Source organism: Centroberyx gerrardi, chromosome 10, assembly GCF_048128805.1.
Source record: "Centroberyx gerrardi isolate f3 chromosome 10, fCenGer3.hap1.cur.20231027, whole genome shotgun sequence".
Lineage (NCBI taxonomy): Eukaryota > Metazoa > Chordata > Actinopteri > Beryciformes > Berycidae > Centroberyx > Centroberyx gerrardi.
In genome coordinates this window covers 18,982,073-18,999,591 of record NC_136006.1, presented here as the reverse complement: position 1 = coordinate 18,999,591, position 17,519 = coordinate 18,982,073, and the positions used below count along the sequence as shown (strand labels likewise).

Genomic DNA, 17,519 nt, shown 5'->3' with positions numbered 1-17,519 from the left:
TTTGTCAGTCTTCGTAAATCCAGTGTCTGATGTTTCTCTGAGCCAATTGCAGTCCGTCTCAGTCACGATGAACCACCATGGTGGCAACCTGGCTGTCACATCGGGCTCCCTCAGATCGATGTTACCGGTATCTCCGCCTGAGGGGGATCACGGTTCATGACTCATCTCTCAGCCAGACTCTTACAACAGCGGAGCCATCGGTATGGACGACGGAGCTCACATACGCCGTGCATCTCCAACTAGACATCTGCAGAATGTCACCAGCATCCATAACAGGCCAGCAGCAGACCACCGTGGTTTCACAGACACACATTAATCCTAATCCGATGCTAAATTGTTTTTCCAATGGATGCCGCCATTGAAAAGTATGCTTTATCCATGTCAGTTCAACTAAGCCTATAAACTCCCTGGGCGCCTATTATTGCATTGAGTTACCCGTTCAATGATGCAGTTCAACTTGTTTACTGACAGATCTAGACAGGCATGTCCACCTGCCCCAGTAGAAATAGACTAATCCATTGCAATGCCACTACTACTACTACTACTACTACTACTACTACTAGGCTACTAGCTGCTACTACTACTACTACTACTACTAATAATAATAATAATAATAATAATAATAATAATGATAATAATAACGATAATGATAATGATGATTCAACAACAATGGAAATGTAAAAAAAAATAGCTGGCCTGACATGTCTGTGGCTCCAGTACCCTTAAACTCCCAAAAGATGGCAGTACCGGACTTCTAGGAGTGCAGAGTATGGCTGTCTGTCAGCTGTGTTCACAAAATTGAATTGAATTGAATCATTGATAGATTTGAAATGTCAGTGGCCTGATGTGATCATACAAAAGGAGTTAGTGAAACACAAAAAGTTGCTGGTGAAGGAGCAGACTGCTCTAACTTTGCTGAAAGGGAAGGTGGATTATAGGCTTATTTTTTTAAACGCAGATTTTAATGATTTTTTTTTTGCTTATTTGCCTTCTTAACGTTTGAGCAAAATCGTATGGCTCCCATGAGCTCACTAAATGTCAGAGCGGAGTAGAAACACAGCTCTACATGCTCTGAAGGCCTTATAGATATTGACCTTTTATTAAAAATCAGTCGTATTGGACGAACCTCCTTCATATGAGGTTCATAGTATTTGTTTGTTTGTTTCAGTTGGCTGACCAGAGACAGCATTCCAGTGTGTTGTGGGAGTATTTCACTCAAAGGTTTCAGGGTGTCAGTCTGCAATGAAACCTGCGCTGCCAAACCACCTAATAGAATTTAATTTGTATGGATCAGTGGAGAGTTTAAATGTCACATGACGGTCTGAGCATTCTGGGGGAAACACTGAATCCATATAATTGTTTTATATCAACTATTGTCAGTTTTGATTAAAAAAAAAAGAATTATATTGGTATTGACCTTGACAAATCCATATTGGTCGAACCCTACTTTGAATGCTACCTCTCTGTTATTTCATCAAAAGGCAGAAAGCGTAATGAGCTTCATAGAAATGTATAAATGGAAATCCTATTTTCAATTTCCTCCCATCACTCTTTCATTTCTCTCCCACTGATTTCTCCTCCTCCTCCTTTTCCCCCCACCACTTACTCTACCACTGTCGAGTGTGTTTTCATGCTATGGAAGGAAATGTATGCTCTCCCCCCTCCCATTATCGAAATAACCTCTGTACAAAACCACGGCAACAAAATCAACATGGAAATGGCCTTTTGCTGTAGGAAATATGATTAAGAACAAAATCAAAAGAAAGCTATAACAACATATTGGAGCCCTCCAGAGAGCGTCTCTCCACTCAGCAGAGAAACAGAAATACAAATAACTGATAGACTGAACAAAGTGGATGAGGGGGATTGAGACAGAAACATATAAGGCCCGATAAATAGAGCACCATTAACTGCAGACCGTATATGTTAACAAGATGTGATGTGTTGACAAGATAATGGTTCTGAGATGCTCTTTACATCTCTGCAGATCCCCGTCTGCTTTGTTTGGTCCCTGATTCCATCTCATCACACTGAGAGTTACTGTGGCGACAGGCTCCGCAGCATCACACCTACAGATTGTTCACACCCTGTACTGATGGAAAGGCTTTTAGCCATACGCCTTGATTCATATACACAAAACATCTTTTCCTGTCTCTCTGTCCCTTTCTTAGATTTCATTGTTGGGCATCAATTCATTAAAAAGCTTGTATCTTCTTGTTACAAGTCCATTTGAGTATTAGTGGACAGTAGCCAGGTCTCTCTCTGAGCTTTTCCCTGTTGCCAACCCTCTGTCAAAGTACTGTAAATATTTCTTCTGGCTGTCAGAAGAAGAGACACAGAGACACAGCATGGTGTGCAGTTCTCCCCTCCTCCCCAGCACCTTCTTCCACTCTGTGCCAGAGTCCTTAGCCTCACTCAGGGGTTAAGAGCACCCCACCTCCACAGAGTAGATAAATAGATGGACAAATCTGTCTGAGTCTGAACTAACTTTACGTCTTTATCCAGACAGGCTGCTGGCAGACTGCTGGCACTGTCTGTCTGGATACCAAGTGTGAAAACTGTCTGGTACGTGCCTCCGCCCATCCTGTTCATCCCAGTTCCTCTCCTTTTCTCCCTCCTTTTCTTCTTCCTTTCTTCTCTTGGTACAAATGAAATCCTTATTAAGCCAAGCCGGCATCTCAAAGGACCAAGCAACCCACTGAACTCCTGACGGTTGGGACAAAAGATTTAGAGAAAGTACATTCATAGATATCCAGTGACAGCTGAGTGAAAAGTTTCAACACAGCCCACAATTTGTGTACAAATCCAAACTAAGATGAGTGTTCCAATGCTCTCATACATCGTTATTAGTATTTTTTGGTAACATTTTATTTTACAGCCCTAATTACGGAGTAACTGGTTTGAAATTATGGGGTACTAATAAAATAACAATGCTGTAGTTACAGGGTAACAAAACAATAAGTCTGGGAATTAAGGGGTAACAATTTTGTAATAATAATAATAATAATGGACTCTCAGTGAAAAAACAACCACATTTAGAATAAATATTGATTATATTTTTAGTAATAGAGGTACAGAAAATGTTAATGGCCAACATATATTGACTAATTCCATTACACTTTCTCTGCTTTAGGCTACAGGTTACCCATAACTGCAGGAATAAAGGTGTGTTTTGAAGAAATGCGCAAAGACACTATAACAGTAGTGTGCAAATAAATGTATTCAAATAAAATGATTCAGTTGTTCAATTGTGTAAAGTGGATAGGAAGATGACAGCAGTTCAGAAGTGGACTGCAGGTGAGAGGGCAGTCAAGCAGGGCTTTGGTTCATCTGCTTCTGTCTGGCAGGTCTGTTGGAGCGGCCTCTCTGCTGTTGCAGCCATGTTGTCAGCAGATTTCTTGTTCTTCTTGAATATGCGAGATAGCCAAGAAAAGAAGCCACGCTTCTTCTTCTTCTTCTTCTTTGGTTTTGTCGACAGGCTGTCTTTGGCACTGGAGCTCTAAGGTCCTGTAGGTTTGACCAGTTGGACAGGTGAAAGTGTATTTTCCAGGGTCAGACCAGACAGATCCTTGGTGTCCGTTACAGTTTCAACCACAAGGCTTGGTGGAGCTTTGACCTCAACCTGGATGGCTGGAGCGTGGGACTCCTGAAGCAGGTTGGTTGATCCTTCCTTAAGCAGGTGAATCAGGGTGTTTTCAGCAAGAGAGATGGGGAGAGCCCCCTCTGAGGTGGCGTTATTGTCATGTCCAGCAGAGAGGACAGTGACTTTTGTTCCCTCGCAACATTCAGGTTGATGCAGGACGGGGACAGAGCTTTCAGCAGCGGCCTCAGTCTGTGCACAAGGGCTGACCGTTTCCCTCTTGACGATAAAAGGACATTGTTCTTCCTCCTTCTCCAAGTCCTGGAGGAACAGCATCAGTTTAGAATCAGCTTTGATGATCAGCTCCCATTCATCAAGATGATCTTGAGTAGGGGCATGGTGTGGAGCACAGGCAGCCAGAAATGTAGAACTCACTGTTGAGGAAGCATTCATGTGCTTTTCACCAAGTTCCTCCTCCAGGAGGACTGAGAGGAACTGCATCAGATGAGAATCAGTGCTGCTGACAACAGGTTCCCATTTGTCAAGCTGGTCCAGAGTCGGCCCATGCTGTGGGGAGCAGTCACCTACAAATCTAGAGAGATGTGATGAAGCGTAGAGGAGCTCCTCACCAAATCCCTCCTTCTTCAAGTCAAAGTGGGACTTGACCAGTGGCTCCCACTCATCCAGGCAGCCCAGAGTGGATCCACAGGGTGAGCAGCAGTCAGCCACAAATCCAGATGTGTCACCTGGGGGGGCATAGAGGTATCTCTTTCCAACTTTCCCCAGGTGGTAGTCATCGTCAAAACCACAGGGGGAGTGCTGAAGCAGCCTCAATCTCTCAATGATTTTGAAGTCATCAGTCATTTGAGCCTCATGGGACGGAGCCTCAACAAGGCGGAGCAGGTTGGATTGAGCCTCAACATGCTGAGCTGGGTGGATGGATGCTCCAGCATTACCTAACGCTGTGTCTTCGGTCATGAGAGGAGACTCTTTCTCTGTGGGAGGAAGGTCTCCTTTGTCCACATCCAAGAGAAGTTTGTATGCTGATGAAGCTGTGTTGGATATTGGCTCCCATATATTGAGGCTCTCAAATCCACAAGCAGGTTTGGAGCCGAGACCAACAGCAGACTGAGGTGAAAGATCACAGTCGAGCTCAGCAGTCACTCCAGAGAAACTAGAGGCTTCAGCATAAAGATAATGCTCCTTATTCAGGACTTTCGCAAACATGCAGTTGATGTTTTCATGGCGATCGTCATTAAGGGCATTGAGTCGAGCAACCATTTGCATGGATGCTGAAAGAAATGCAATAGCAACATCTTAATAATCAAATAACTATTAGGCCACCTGATGTAGCTTCAGTCAAGGCCAACATGCTTCATCATAGCTTCATCTTGTGCCTTTCATCATAGTTTTGTTTCAACAATAAATCTAACTGAATTTTCAATGTAAATCAAACTAAGGAAGTGGACACAAATGCAAATCCTTCAACACAAACAACTAGTCTGTCCTGTTTGTCTGTTGTTTGTCTGTTCAGCAAAATCCTCTGTGGGGGCGGGGGGGGGGGGGGGGGGGGGGGGGGGGGCAGAAAAAAATAGTAATTTAAAACAAATTTCCTGCATTTCTACACCACCTAACCTCTTGGATTAAGTCAAGAAACAGCAACCCTGTATAATGTTAACCAAAAATGTTAAATTATGTTATATTACTAGATTTCAGCATTGAGGTGCTTACATTCATGATTTTGCATAGGCATACTAACCTAAAAACCTATTATTGGGAATCGCGAGAAAGTTTCAGAGCGACAGACACAGAGCGTCCCTGTAACCGTAGTAACTCACTCTCACTCCTGCCTGCGTGCGCACGGCGCGAGAGGAGAGGGAGAGACGCAGAAGAGCCGCTGACTGAGATTACTCTGAGCACCATGCATGGGAATAAATTACAATATAATAGATTTGTGTATATTTCTCGCTATTCAGATGGTCTGAATAACTCGCTGCTGCACGGTGCTGCTCTGTCTCGTCTGTCAGTGTCCTCTTTGCGCCGCGACGTTATCAGTTATGAATTTGTTTTTCACTGCGTGAGAAAATGGACTTGTGGCGTGAGAGCGTGTGAAAAATGTCAACTGCGTGAGTCTCACGGTCAATGCATGAGAGTTGGCAGCCCTGTGATCTCGCTTGACATTATTATGTATGAAACTGCCAATCAGATTTATTTACTTATTAATCGAATGTGCTGGAACGCCGTTCCGGATCGTTCCGGCCCACTTTAACCCCGGCCTGTAACTACAGCTTTGTTATTTTATTAGTACCTCATAATTACAAACTACCGTATTTCCTCTAATAGTGGCCGGTAGTCAATTAAAAGCCGGGTCTCCAATAATGGCCGGGGCCGTGGTCGACACGAACAAATAAAGGCCGGCCCCAAATACAGGCCGGGGAAAAAAACAAAGGAAACAAGACTAGGTCAAAACCTAGTATATGGCTGGACCGTGTCCGTCACCTCTCTCCGCTGCTGTCTTCTCCACCGCGCCCACGGCCCGTACCTATCGGGGACACCCGGTGACGCATCGGCATCGGGACCCCACCGAAATCTCAGCCGGATCACCGGGAACAAATCGGCGCCCAGCTATCGGCACTGGCCGGAACCGTGTCCCCGGGAAACTCGAAGCGTCGGCAGTAAGCCCTCGGCGCGCCGAAACCTCCATGCCGCCGACAGAACAGAGGGCTGTCAGGTGGACTGAGCTCGCGCATCGAAATAAACGGCGATATGATATAATTGTATAGATTCTACTTTCTAATTTCAGTTAGCTTCAGCTTACATGCAAACAACGGTGGATACCAGTAAACTCCTGGCGCCTGTTATACATGTAACTGTAGTTTGTAGTAACGTACAAGTGCCGATAGATGGCTCGGCCGGCGGAAGTCTCTGGAGCATGCCGTCGTCGATTACCGTAATTATCGTAAAGCATTGCAGTAACAAAAAAACGGCTACCTAACGAACCCCAACAGAAGCAGATCAGAAAATCAAACTTCATACTAAAATATGAGCAAATATACTTATCAAACAGAGGGAATTAGAAATAAAGGCCTGTCTCTAATATAAGCCTGCTTCCAATAAAGGCCTGGTACCCTCTGCAGTTGAGGTAAATAAAGGCCCAGGCCAATATTAGAGGAAATACGGTTACACTGTAATTAGCGGGCTGTAACATAAAGTGTTACCTATTTTTTTACTGTTAATATGAGGGGGAAAATCACCTGCTGGATCCTACTTTATCCCAGAGTTATATGTCTGGCCCTCTCACTTTATCTCCACATGCTTCAATCATCTGTAATTCAGAGAAAGAGCATTATACATTATACATTTTAAAGATAAATTCAAAAAAGTTCCATATATCATGGCTAAAGAAAATGCCGTTTATGAGAGTATGGATATATTCATCCATACAAAGACGGGCATGAGGGGTGTGAGAGCGGCTCTCTGACGTGCTTTGGAGAGACAGCCAGGTGTATAGAGGAACACTGTGAAAAACAAACATGTCTACCTTGGTCTCTCCTTCTCATCTGGAGGCAGTCACCATCCTGAGACCAGTCTGAGAGAGAAGGACAGACAGGACCACAAGCAGAAACTGCTGCTGCATCCCAATCAGGTAAGACGAGGCTGTCTGGATGCAGAAAATGACCTTAGTCAATTGGTTTTCAATGAAGCAAAGATGATATTGTCACATGCTATTTTTTGCTTTAGTTTTTCTTCTTAGTTATGTTGCAGTCTGCACGGCTGTTATGCTGTTCTCACAAAAATATTTTTCTTTCATGTCAAACATGTAAGACGGATTAAATTTCAATAGTTGAAAACCAAACTGTGCTATATTTTATTCTTGACATGCTGCATTAAGTTGTGGAGGCGTGAATACGCCTTACATTCATCTGTATGTCACACTTTTCTCGCTCTGATTATTGAGCAGTCCATGGTGCAACAATAGGACCCTTTTCAAACTTCATCAGTCCAGCTCTGTCGTTTTGTGTTCTTTCTTTCAGCGTTCATTTCCTGAAAGCATGCGTGGCCTCTATCTATCTGTATTGGTCTATTCCCTCCTGCTTGGTTGCCGGTGTCAAACAGGTCAGTAAACAGCTTATAGATGGCGCTGTACTACTTTAATACTCACAACACAGTGGACAGACACAGGCACTATGCACAGGACAAATAAATACTGTATTGATCATCATTTGAGGTGAACGAAGGTGTGAAATTCTTTATCATCTCCGCTCCTTTCTCTCACAGGAGCAGAAAAGACTGATGCAGCCGTAGAGAGTGAAGGCGGGGGCGAGGAGAGGCAGAAGCGCAGCCTGCCCTACTGGAACCTGTGGTCATCAGACTTCTTCGGCTGGGTGGAGGAGCTGCGAGCCCAGGCCGGGTATGAGCGGCTCCAGGACCTGGCTAGAACCTTCTGGGCCCACTTTCCCATCGCAAACGAGCTGGGCTACGACAGTCCAGACCCTGATCCTCAACTGCAGGAGTGAGGCAGAGGGGGAGACAGAGATTCAAGAGAAAGTCTGACTCACTCCATAGCTGTACCTTTAACATGCATATAACATATGTTTTGTATCCAGATTGATGTTCAAAGTTCACACTATCAACAGCGGCGATTGATGACTTACATATTGTAACTGTAATATTGTGCAGGATTATGTTAAAATATACAAACCTACACAGCTTATAGGTAATAATGATCAATAAATCCTTTTAATACGAAAATAATTGGTGGTTTAATTGTCTTTAGTCTTTAGCTGTCTTTTTTCTTTTATGTGATTGTTATCTGGAAGTGCACTTCAAAGTCTCAATGTCTCAGATCAAGTCACAACTTGCCAAGTAAAGAGTTGGACAGGAGTGAAAGAGGGATCAGAGGAATCAGTGTATGTAGTGTATAGAGCATGCATCCAACTGACCTTCTGAATTTCCTTGTGATCTAATAGCCCCAAACCCTGCTAAATTATGCCAAAACATATTGATATATGAGAGGGAAAATCCTATTTACCCAGTCTTTTTTTTTTACCAAGAGTGCAGAGACTCTGCTGCGAGGGAGAACCACATTTCACGGTTCTGTTACTGCAAATGGAAAATAATGCGTTTTACCTGAATCTGAGTCACAGTGTCCAGAAATCCCCAAACTTTGCTGTTGTTCCTACCTGAATGTGGTGCATTTGGATGGGCAGGCTCATACCTGATGTCAGACATATTTATTTAAATGAAGAAAGCAGTGGTTATGAATTTCTTCATTCTGTCAGCAACACCGTATATTCTCGTTGCCATTCACGTCTTTCATCCCCAGCTCTCATTTCTGCTCCTCTTGCTCCCTCCGCAAAACATATGGCACCTGAGGGGGGCTTGACTGATCAGGGTGCGTGTCTGTTTTCAGAATTATGCTTATGTTTCCAAACTTTCATGCTAAAATATTCAATGCTCAAATTCCATCAAAATGTTGCTCAAAAGAAAAAAAAACCTGTATTTTTATCACATAAATCCACAGACATCTGTTTTCCCTCTAGTGGATTTGTTCCATCTGCAATGGAAATATGTGCTTAAAGACAGTGAGCCTCTGATGCAGCTGTAAGGGAAAGTCAGGGATTCAGTCCGGTCCCCCTCAGAGAATACCTGATGCTTTTGGTGAATAATAACAAAGGCAGGAGAAAGCGCATCTGCAGGCATGACTGTGTTGTGTGCAGTGACTTGTGCTCATTCATTAAGCTTTACTGCAAATGATGCCAGCCATGCGGGACTCGTTTGATTCACTTCAGTGTGGGCAGATCTATTCATCTCACTTACCTGTAGTACGGTATGCCCTTTATATATGTGTGAGTGGGTGTGAGTGTGTGTGTGTGTGTGGCTAATTACTGTTTGTGTGTGAGTGGGCACACAGTTGGGGCAGTGCAGACTTCATAAAGAGGATTTAGTCACTGTTGGCTGGCTCTGAATGGCAAAATTAGGAAAGAATGCATTCATCCTCACTCTGCCCTTTGCAAGCTGTTTGTCCTTTACCTACTATCCCTTTCATCTGTCTTTTTCTTTCTCTCTCTCGCTCTGTCTCTCACCGCCCTCTCCCTCGTTTCATACCCCTCCTGAAAGTGGTTCAGTCGTCTGCCAGCCGCTCGTTTCCTGCATTCCAGCTCTACCTGAGAGAGACAGAGGGACGTTGTTCACCGTTCCAACTCAAACATCTCTCTCTCTCTCTCTCTCTCTCTCTCTCTCTCTCTCTCGCTCTCTCTCACACACACACACACACACACACACACTCACCGTATTGCAAGCTCCAGCCCAGTGTAATCTGTATCTCTGAATGACACCTCTATATAAAGTGGCGGTCCATCATTCATGCTAGTGTCAGAAAGGCTGTGATAACAGTATGTGTTTTCCACAGTTGCTTTGCTGGGAATCCATTATGCACAAACACAAACACACTGGCAGTCGAATGAAGACATTGATATTCAGTCAGTCATTTAGTGATAGATGGCTCCATCCAGCTGTCATAAGCTTCGTGTTCTCATTGATTTCCGGGGATCTCCCTTCAGAAAAGGCGAGAGATGCATTTGTGTTCTCTGAAGTTAAAACAAAGATACTGCTAAGAGAGACTGGTGCTGTAACATACCACTCACAGTCAACTTGCTATTGCTGAAATGAAGCGCTGGAAGTAGCAGATAAAGAATATAACCATGATATTGACCTGGGGTACAAATAAAAGTGTTTTGAATTACTTTTCAAGCTACCCAAGGCTGGAGTTTTAAATGTAGAAAACATAAGATATGACTGAAAGACATGAAGTACCAACCTCATATTCATGCTGCATGAAATAACTTAATCTGCAGCACCATACACTTTTCTTTCACTCCAGTTACCTGCGTTAAAACTTTTTTAAATTCTAACTTCACAATGAGAAGCTCCCCCCTTACACACACACACACACACACACACACCTGATGCTTTTAAACCATGGCTGGAAAAAAGCTCAAGGTCTTATTTGCTGGTTTATGACACTGTTGAGATGAATTCAAAGACCCAAGGTTAGCTCTTGCCATTGCCCAAGGCCGTGTCCATGAAAAAGATTTTAGAGCATCCAGTGTCAGGGGGAAGCCTCTGCAATAAAGATGACAGAGACCTTCAACATGTAAATGTGGAGAGAAAAAGGTTTATGAGATTGAATTATTGAGCACAGCTTTAGGTTTGTTACCAGACAATCACACTCCTTACTTTATTTCTTTGGATCCTTTCTATCTCTTAACTGTTTTTCTTCTATCTTTTTCACTGAGATTCTCTCTGGAAGAGACTCCCTGGACAAAAATGCAATCACGTGCCAATGAGACGTGCAGAAAGAGTGCAGATAGGGAAGAAAGTGTAATCCGATAACTGTCCACACCACATGTTTCTACAGAACATTGCAACCTCCAATCTCTGTTCTCTGTTTGAGCCTGAATATCATGATATGGGACAAAGCAATGATGAGCTGTATGCTAAAGGATAATGGGAAGAGTAGAGCTGTACCCCTTCCCCCTTCTCACTGCTGCTCCTGTATGTATGGGAGATGGAAAAGTACCCCAGATGAAAATTCATTTAAGAGGGGGAAAGCTCCAGTCTTGTGTCTGTAGGCAGGGAGGTAAACGACATTCCACTGCCATAGGCCAATTTCCACTTGGAACGTCTGGCTCGCCGCCCCCCCTCTTCCCCTCGCTTGTGCAGCAGTTTATGCGCGCTTGTTGCCTTTGAGCAGGTCTGTATGAGACTGACCGGGGACATGATGGCTTCTCAGCAGCTCTGCTTGAGGTTAATGGGGCTCACTGTATTGCTGACACTGTTGGCCCTCAGAGGTGAGCTGATTCCCTTCCCTGTCTGTTTTTGCCTTTCCCTCTTTTTTCGCTTTTGCTCTGCATTCAATTTCCTCTCGTGTCACTCTTTTTGGTCCTCATTAGCCTATCCTTCACCATCTGTGGCCTTGTCTGTAGCTCTTGGGTGTTTAATTCTAGATTTTCATGGCATTGGATTTTTAGGGGGTAATAGCAGCTTAGAGGGTAAAAGTATGTCAGGGCTACCTTCTCAAATATGTGAAAAGACAGACAATGGGGTGATCTGGGGCTGCAGTTGTGTTGCAGGTAATACAATGTTATCTCTCTCTCTCTCTCTCTCTCTCTCTCTCTCTCTCCCTCTCTCCCTCATGCACACATACACACAGGAGAGATGGAAGGTTGACTCAGACTAAAAGACAACAAATGAGATTTAGAGGCTGGGGGTCATTGGCCAGACAGGCAACACTGATGAGTCACAGGGGACAAGATGTCTCTCAAATGCTTCTTCTCTACGTCTTCTCAAATTCAGTTTTTAAGGAACATCTAAATATTTACAATAAGTCCATTAAGAGTTTGAGACAATCTTACATCTCAAAGTTGATTGCTGTTAACCATTCACTTCAGAGAGGCTTTTTCCCAACCGCTCTTAACAGCTGCAGTTAAACCCCTTCTGAAGAAGAGTAACTTGGACTCTTCTGTCCTTAGCAACAGGCCTATTTCCAACCTCCAAGTTCTCAGTAAAATCCTTGAAAACTGTTTTTTATGCAACTTGATGATTTCCTTGATGTTAATGGTACTCTTGAACAATTCCTGTCTTGTTTTAGAGCTCATCGCAGCACTGAAATGCTTGTTCGAGTTCTAAATTACTTAAGAATGAATGCCGTCTTAAAAAGTTAATTTATATAAGTGAGTGTAGATATATTCGTATGCGTGTATAAGCTATGTATGTACATATAAATATTTGTGTGCACACGTGTGTATAGGTATGTATGTGTATATATGGATGAATATGTAATTACTCTTGTTTTGTTTTTTTTCTTTTTTTTTCTTTTTTGTTTGTTTGTTTGTTTGTTTGTTTTTTTTTGTTTTTTTTGTTTTTTCTTCTCTTTCTTTTCTTCTGTGTGTATCACCGGGTGTATAAAATACAAAAAATGGAAAAAAGAAAAAATTGCAAGGACATGAAAATATACTAGACACCTTGTGGTTGTACTGATTTATGAATTAATTGCAATAAAAGTATGAAAAAAAAAAAGAATGAATGCAGATGCCAAGAAGATTTTCTGTCCTTGTGCTTTTGGAGCTAACTGCAGCATTTGACCCTGTTGGCCATGCAATCCTTTTAGATCGACTGCACCGCTGGGTTGGAATCACTGCCACTGCACTAAGTTGGTTCAAGACATATCTCACAGATAGATGGTTTTGTGTTAGTCTAACACTCCTCCAATACCCACAGCAGCAGCTGTGGAGTGCCACAGGGTTCAATTTTAGGGCCAGTCCTTTTTAATCTGCTGCCACTATACCTGCAGTGTCATCAGGAGACATGGGATACAGTTTCAGAGTTATGCAGATGATACCTTGCTGTATATTTCCACGCCCCCTGATGACACTAGATCCGTCAGCGCTCTAATAAACTGTATTAATGACATTAAAATATGGATGTCACTGAATTGTTGTGGGGTCTAAAGCCCAGAGGAAAATGATCCCCTCCCAGCGCTGGACACTGGCACAAAATTTGGGTGTCATCATAGACTCAGACCTCTCTGTTGAAAAACATATCCGCAGTATAACTAAATCAGCTTTCTACCATCTTAGAAATATAGCAGAAGTACGGCTATTTCTTTCCCAGGCAAACACAGAGCAGTTTATATATTTTGTGCTTTGTTTTTATCCTTACTGTGTTGTTGTGAAGCATTTTGCATTGCATTCCATAGCTTGGGGATGAAGGATGAAAAAGCACTCCTGGCAAATCTCTGGAAAGTGTGACTCATAATTAGATATAAATGTAATTTCATATTCAACTAACATGAAATTCACCTCACACTCTTTCTTTGTCCTGCAGCCAGGCTGCGATGCTCTTGAGAAAACTTTGGCAGGGAAATTGATCTTTTTCTTGTTGCTCAGTGCTCGTTTGCAACCCGAACACATGCGAATCATTTCGTCTAACTGTATCCATGTGTCCTCCTTATGACTGTGTGCTACATGTGTTGTGCTTACGGCTCTGTGTGTATCAAGATTCTTTGATGTACAGCACCCATGGTGAAGCGGGGTCAGGCGGGGCAGATGCAGAAGACAGTCTAGTACATTCATTTGTACCCTGGTAGCAATTAGATATGCTAACATACGCTAAAATATTGCATGGTTTGGCACCACCTACACTCAGGTGTTTTGTAGTCAGAGGACATACTCGTGTCAGATTACTCCAGGTGCCACAAGAGGGAACTGTGTTTTCCCACTGCCTTCTCAGTCAGAGCTTCACAGGAATGCAACTGTCTGCCAACAGAAATCAGAGAACTTAACACTTATCGGTCCTTGGCTCATTAATAATCACATATGCCAGCATTAAAACAGTGCTCCTTTCTCTGACTGTTGCCATCTTGACTTGCTAGCCTGTCATGTTGTCTGCCCGTTACCTGAAGTTGTGTGTATTTATCTCAGCTGTTTGCATTCACCTTGTTTAAGTTAACTTGCTGTATGTCTGCATGCTTCAGTATTATGTGCTTGATACATGCTGTGCTGTGGCTTTCACAAATGCTTACTATGTTCTTTGTGTGTCTGCTTGTGTCTTCATGTACTAACTTTACTGCTGCCGCTGATGATTTGCCATGACCATTGCTTTTGTTTGTCGTGCTTCTGCGTCATACCCATTTGCTTTATTGTATTAGGTATTTTAGGTATTGTTATGTAGGCTATTCATAGTATTCCCATGATGTCACATGCATTTCTTACTAATATGGTGCTTTACAATACACACAGCTCATTGGCTGTGTTTGTCATTTAATTGTAATCACCTGTGATGTAACAGAATACTATGGATAGTTGTGTTTTCCTTTTTCTTTAAACTTTGGCTCTGATTTTAATTCTAATTGTAGGTAGCCTTGAATATCTGACCAGAGGCTACAGATGAAAAATAGCCCCTGTGGCTAACTGCACATTTACATTTAATATTAACATGCACTGTCCCTGTCAAATAAACTAATGAAAGAAAAAAAAATATATATGCCAAATTTGAATATCTTGCAGTGAGTATAGATTGCTGACAACAACTCATGCTTGTATTGACATAAAAAAAAAGAAAAGAAATAATTAAAACATAACTGCTAAATTCAGACACAATCTAAAATCAGTGTGGGCTCTCAGTGTCTGTGGGTGGAATATGAGTGTGTAAACCACTGTTGCCAACTTGGAGACTTTGTCACAAAATTTAGCAACTTATATCTCAAAAGCGACTAGCAACAAAAATAATGACTTGTTCCAACCATGGGGAACAATGTTAACTGCCAAGGCATTTGGTGACAAATCGGTACAGCTGATGCCGATGCACGTTAATTTGTGTTATTTGCTTTGCCTAATCCAAGGAAGTCTGATGTTTGCAGCGCTTCCGATACACAGCGGAGCCTTCTCCCTCCACTGCGGGGGGTGTTGAGGCACGGCGTAGCAAATATATTTATATGCAAATTAGTGTATGGCGTAGTGTTCTAGCTACTTTTATGGCTACTTTCCTTGGAAAAGAGTTGGCAATACTGGTGTAAACAACTTCCCCTTTAACCCCGCTGCCTAACCTTATGAGACAGAAATAAAAAAATGAAGTGTATACCTCAACTGAAATGAATCCGATAAAGTAAAAGTAAAAATCAGAAAATCATCAAAAATCTTTGGTTTCAGTCTTGGCCAAAAACAAAATGAGAGTAGAGTTTAGGAGAACCATCCAAAAATGACTGGCATCCACTGGCATCCATTCATATTCATTTTTGAATGGCATCCACATTAAACAGTGGTCTATCCATCAATAAACAGTGGTCTAGTAACTAGACCACTGTTTATTTTTAACATTGGCCACATGGAACAACAACTTGAAACTAAGCTTGACTGATTATGTGACTGTGCTGACTAGATTGTGCCTTATCACATTAAGCCAGACTTGGGTTATCTGTCTTAACGGAGAACGCTGCTCATCCCTCATTAACTCTCTATTGACTCTCCCTTATCAGATGTTTCCAGTGATAGCAGCCTGCACAAGATCTTGAGGAAAAGAGACGGTAACATCCATACAGGCATACTTAACAGTGTTACCATACTGCTGACATGCAGTCACAATGAAAACTGATTTTGCATGTCTCTGCCCTGTTGTGCTTCCCTCCAGTGGCAGGAGCTGGTACCGCTCCCTCAAAGTCTGAGGTTGCTGTCCCTCCCTCCAAGGCCCAAGAGTTCCTGGCGAAGCTGAGCCGGACCAAGAGGAACATCTGGGACCGCAGCAGGCAGGACGTACAGCAGTGGATTATGCAGTTTAAGTACATGGGCTTTGATGAGCAGGTGAGGGACGAGGGACGGCTGGGGAGCTGTGCAGGGTCTTCGAGGTTTATTGTAACACACTTCACTGCCCTATCCCGTCCTGAGAGTTCACCTGTCCCCTGAACTCTTGACCCCTTTGCCACACAACAAGAATAAAAACTCTCCTGAACACACTGACCTCAAGTACCGCTGGAGAAATTTCATCGATAGCTGTTACAATACTCAATTTATGATCGAGTCACTCCATCTCCAGTGAGGCTCTCAACATGAGAGTAATTCTACTAGATCCACACTGCAAACAGATTGGTCTAGCATAGAGCTACCAGACAGATCCCCTGTCCCTACACAGGCAGATTTACTGCATTATATCTGATTTCGAAATGCCTTTGAGAAAGGATTCTATATATGATAAGTTTCCAAAATCCTATATATCCATTTTACTATCCATTTTGTAAAAACAAAAATCAAATTTTCCAAAATCAGAGTGTTACAGGATATACTGTGCATACAGAACACACTTTACCTGTTAAAGGACATGCATTTTTTTGTTTTTGAGGAATTTTAGCTGATTTGGTGCTGTTTTGTATTGACTTGAAATACTTAAACCTGTTGGCTTAAAGCTATTTAAGCAACAGCTTACAGACATCAAAGACTCCAGATGTCTGGATGTGGAGGATAAAAAGTGTGAAGAGTGACATGGGTGGGGTTGGATTTCATTTGTAGTCTGTTCTGGAGTCTAAAAGAGAGTCTTCCAAAGGCACAATTATCCTCAGATACTGAATATGTTGCTGTCTGACAGGGACTCTGAATACAAATATGGAAACAAATGCATGACAGTATATGGATTCTCTCTCTCACACACACACACTCACACAAAGCCTTTCAGTTTTCTTTCAGGTCAGTGACTTTAGAGATTCACCGGGGTCAGTAAGGGATGGAGGGAACACACACGGCAACAAGTGCAGAAAAAGAGAGACTGAGTGCGAAAAAGTGTCTCCCCTCATTATTTTTGACAGTTGACAGCATTTGTGTTTCAGCCAGCAGAATTTCTCAAACGGCCCTGTGCATGACATCCTGTGCATGGGCTATATTTGCTGTTGCCTCCCCACTGCTGAAACTGACAGCTGTGGCCTTTAAAATGACGTTGGCCTTTCATGCTCGTCTCCGTGCCACACACAGCTGTGCCGCTTGCTCCTATTGACGCTCTGTGCCGGAGAAATCCTCCACTGAAGCTAATGCAGGGAGGGGCAGTTTCTTTGAAGGCTGAGCGCTCACGCCCGTGTTGTTTCTCACCAGAGGCTGGAGGCGGACCTGTCTTACTGGATGGACCAGGCGCGCTCCAGTGACCAAGGGCGTCAACACCACTATGATGAGAACTCGCCCATCGGCCCGCGAGACGCCAGCTCTTACAGACATGGAGCTAATGTCAACTACGACTACTATTAACTCCAGTCCCACAGCACCGCACAAACACACACACACACACATATATATGTATCTATAGCCTATACTGCTCGTCTTTGGTGTGTTGTCTGAACATTGGAGAGAGGTTATCTCTTCCTCTCAGCCGGTCTCTTCCAGTGAACATAGTCCATAACAGC

General features: G+C 43.0%; 1 protein-coding gene across 1 annotated transcript; it reads left to right on the top strand.

Annotated features, from left to right (window-relative positions):
• The first annotated feature begins 11,310 nt into the window (after positions 1 to 11,310).
• ecrg4a (ECRG4 augurin precursor a) lies at positions 11,311 to 17,427 on the top strand. Its single transcript, XM_071919776.2, has 4 exons — positions 11,311 to 11,433; positions 15,618 to 15,665; positions 15,770 to 15,939; positions 17,215 to 17,427. The coding sequence occupies exons 1-4, from the start codon at positions 11,343 to 11,345 to the stop codon at positions 17,362 to 17,364; spliced, it is 459 nt and encodes a 152-aa protein (XP_071775877.2). The 5' UTR covers positions 11,311 to 11,342; the 3' UTR covers positions 17,365 to 17,427.
• Positions 17,428 to 17,519: the final 92 nt, after the last annotated feature.

What these genes read in the sequence shown, in the direction of transcription:
- ecrg4a (XM_071919776.2), top strand. Translation starts at nt 11,343, where the DNA reads ATGAGACTGACCGGGGACATGATGGCTTCTCAGCAGCTCTGCTTGAGG. An exon ending in GACACTGTTGGCCCTCAGAG is followed by an intron (nt 11,434 to 15,617) that starts GTGAGCTGATTC and finishes CTCCCTTATCAG; the next exon opens with ATGTTTCCAGTGATAGCAGC. An exon ending in GATCTTGAGGAAAAGAGACG is followed by an intron (nt 15,666 to 15,769) that starts GTAACATCCATA and finishes GCTTCCCTCCAG; the next exon opens with TGGCAGGAGCTGGTACCGCT.